The 3113-nt window shown below is 51.8% G+C and overlaps 1 protein-coding gene across 1 annotated transcript; it reads left to right on the top strand.

Moving 5' to 3' along the window:
- Positions 1-9: 9 nt before the first annotated feature.
- On the top strand, positions 10-2030 carry DAD1 (defender against cell death 1; the record flags this gene model as incomplete). The annotated part of the gene is made up of 3 exons (XM_026864632.1): positions 10-205; positions 1117-1267; positions 1828-2030. Coding segments are annotated over 2 exons (327 nt in total), but the record flags the coding sequence as incomplete, so codon positions are not given.
- Positions 2031-3113: the final 1083 nt, after the last annotated feature.

The raw sequence follows: 3113 nt of genomic DNA, 5'->3' as shown, positions 1-3113 counted from the left end.
GACTTTAACACATCGGTGGTGCGGCGCTTCCTGGTGGAGTACGGCAGCGGCACGCCGAGCCGCCTCAAGGTGCTGGACGCCTACCTTCTCTACGTGCTGCTCACCGGGGCGCTCCAGTTCGGCTACTGCCTGGGCGTCGGCACCTTCCCTTTCAACTCCTTCCTCAGCGGCTTCATCTCCGCCGTCGGCAGCTTCATCCTCGGCGGTCAGTGCCCCGCCGCGCCCGCCCCGGCTCTGCGCGGTTTTCTCTGGAATCCCCTTCGCAGCCGCGCACTCAGCGCACCAAAGCCTGAGTCTTCCTTGGCTCTGCAGAGGCCCCCGGACATGAGGAAGTTGCCATAGAAGTGCTCAGATCTCTCGTAGTAACCGCAGGATTTCCTTAGCAACCAGGGGCGCTCCCCAACAGCCCAAGGGAGTCACCCACAGCAGCCCTCATACCTACCCCGGCAGCCAGGGAGGCCCCATAGCATCATCCAGCACACCCTCTCTTCTCCCACAACACCCAGTTCTGCTCCCAGAAACACCCGGGTTCCCAGCCCAGCCTGCCCTGCAGGATGCTCCATGGGGGCTGTGAACCTGCAAGGGTCCTGCCCGTGGGCACCATAGAGCCTGGCTCCTTGTCAGCCCTAGGGTGTCCTTGCTTCTCCCTGGCCATTGGGGACCCCTCCCTTTTACTCTTGTATCGGTGTCCTTTAGCAGCCATCCCAGAGTGAAATCTAAACTCTACCAATGACTGCTTCAGGCTGTTGCTCTCCCATAATACCCACCAAAACCACCTTGTTCTTGTGCATCCCTCCCCAACACACCTATGTACTGTGGAGGACAGAGAAATAGCTCCGTTTCTATGTGAGTCACGTTCTGTTATAAGCCGGTTCCCCTTAGGACTCGCTTGGCTACCCCAGATAGTGTTATGCTGTGGAAGAGCTGATTGCATAAAAGCCCTGGGCAAATCACCTGCCACTGTCCTGCTCATCTTACAATAAAGACAGAGCTACCTTTTCTTTGTACCCTGGTGGAAGAGTGACCCAGACTGGGGTGGACTGCCCCAGGATGACTGCTGCCCACCACAACTTCCTTTTGTGATCACTAATCACTCATTCTTTCTCTGCCATGCAGTTTGCCTCAGGATCCAAATCAACCCCCAGAACAAAGGCGAGTTCCAAGGCATCTCACCGGAGCGGGCATTTGCTGATTTCCTTTTTGCCAACACCATCCTCCATCTTGTCGTCATCAATTTTGTTGGCTGAGCTTTAGAAGAGACTGTGAGGTACCGATCGGTGGGGTCACAAAAGGGGCATTCCAAGCTCATATGAATTCAGTACTTTTGTAGAGTTGGGAGAGAACTAGAAAGAATGAATTCAGGAGTCCTGACTCCCAGCTTCCTCTTGGCCAAGTGCAGTTAAGCTGTTGTCCTCTAGGTTGATACAGGGTTAGGTTTTATTGCTTTCTGGTTTTGTGCATGTATTTTTCAGCTTTTATAATTTAAAAATCACTTTAACTAGGAGTGTTACAGAAACCCACCCATGTTTCTGTCATATGAGAGAAATACCCCATTCTTCTTTGCAAGAGGGTCTTTGGGAGCTGGAAGGCTTGGGCTCTGTTTGTGAGGCTTGTCCTCTTTGGAGGCCGTGGTATGGCAAATGTCCACGTCTGGAGTTTCTCAGCAGATGAGAGGAGGGAGCTTGGGACAGGCAGAGTTTCTTGCTGAAAAGTGGAGGACATGCCCTGTTGTCACTGTTGCGGGGGGACAGAAGATCATTGGAGCTTTTGGGGTATTTCCTCTCCCTTTGCAGAAACATTGCTAATGTTGCCTTCCTCTCTTTCTAGATCTTGAATTGCTCTCGAGCTCTGATGCCAAAGCCTGACATTGGGAAGTGCTCTCCCCCAGCAGACTCTTACTTACTTCCTTGGTGGAGGAAGGGAATGCAGGACTCAAGATTTTTCCCCACAGACAGTCCTATGGAGGGGTCTGCTGCCTCATTATGGTTACTGTAATCCTTTCCATCAATAAAATCCTTTATAATACTGCAGTCTTTTCCCTGAGCTGCTTCTGAAACCCAGGTTCCCTCTCAGGCATGAGTCCCTGGTTTTACCACTCTCCCTCCCTACCAGCAGGCTGTTTTTTCATGCCTCAGTTTCAGAGAGAAGCAGGAAGCAAGTCATGGAAACTCAGTTGTCATCCACCTTTTTATCTTCCTGTTTCCTGCCTCTTTATCTTATGGAGAGTATATCACCAGCGTGCCCCCAGGGGACCTTCAAAGCCGGGGAAGGTTTGGGTTAGGCTGTGGTTAGTGGTTGTGAAGAGAAGGAAGCAGAGGGTGTCCTCCAGCACATCCCCAGGTGTACCTGGCTTCCTGCAGGCCCTCCTGTATCCCTCAGAGGCATGTGGGGCACAGCTGGATGCCCCAGCTGGTCTCAAGGCTCCCTAAGGCCTGGTAGTGCCTGGTAGTGGTACCTCCCGCACTGTTGGCAGTTCAGTCTGATGTGCTGATAAACCCGAGGATGCTGGATGGGGCTGCAGTGCTATGTCAGTGCCTCAGTAGAGCTGCAGTTGAGCTGTTCCAAGTCCGTGGAGCAAGACATCCCTCAGACTTAACCTCACTGACAATCCTTCCCCCTCTAAAGCGCTGTGAAATGCTTAAACTCAATGACTTTGGCCCCTGGCCATTGCCTTCTCAAGCCCAAGCTAACCTCCTGCCCTGAGACCAAATATTTCTTTGTCCTGGTGGAAAATCAGAGCCCTGTGGGATCCGATTATGGGCACAGGATGTGAGATTAAGCCCAGCTACACCCTCCTCACCTGTGGCTGCAGAATTTACTGGGGTTACCTTTAGGTGCAAGGCTCCATCCTTGCACTGATCCTGCTTCACGCTTGTCTGGTTTGTTCTGCAGATAAAACACTGAATGGGTGAAACGTGCGTTGAGGATATGTGACAAAGAAATGTTTGTTTGCAGGTGCCCAGGAGATAAAACGGGGTCTAATAGCTTCAACCTCAGCACTGCATTATGGCTTCTGTTTACCAACTTTGTCTTTTTAGTATTTCCAGCTGTGCTGCAGCTATTAAACCCATAAAAGTGTGAAACCTGAAGCTCCTAAATCTAACATTGCCTCT

The sequence above is a fragment of the Athene cunicularia genome, assembly GCF_003259725.1.
Source record: "Athene cunicularia isolate RWA chromosome 27 unlocalized genomic scaffold, athCun1 chr27_part1, whole genome shotgun sequence".
NCBI classification, from domain to species: Eukaryota; Metazoa; Chordata; class Aves; order Strigiformes; family Strigidae; genus Athene; species Athene cunicularia.
The sequence above is the reverse complement of the archived record's forward strand: the minus strand, read 5'-3'. Positions and strand labels throughout refer to the sequence as shown.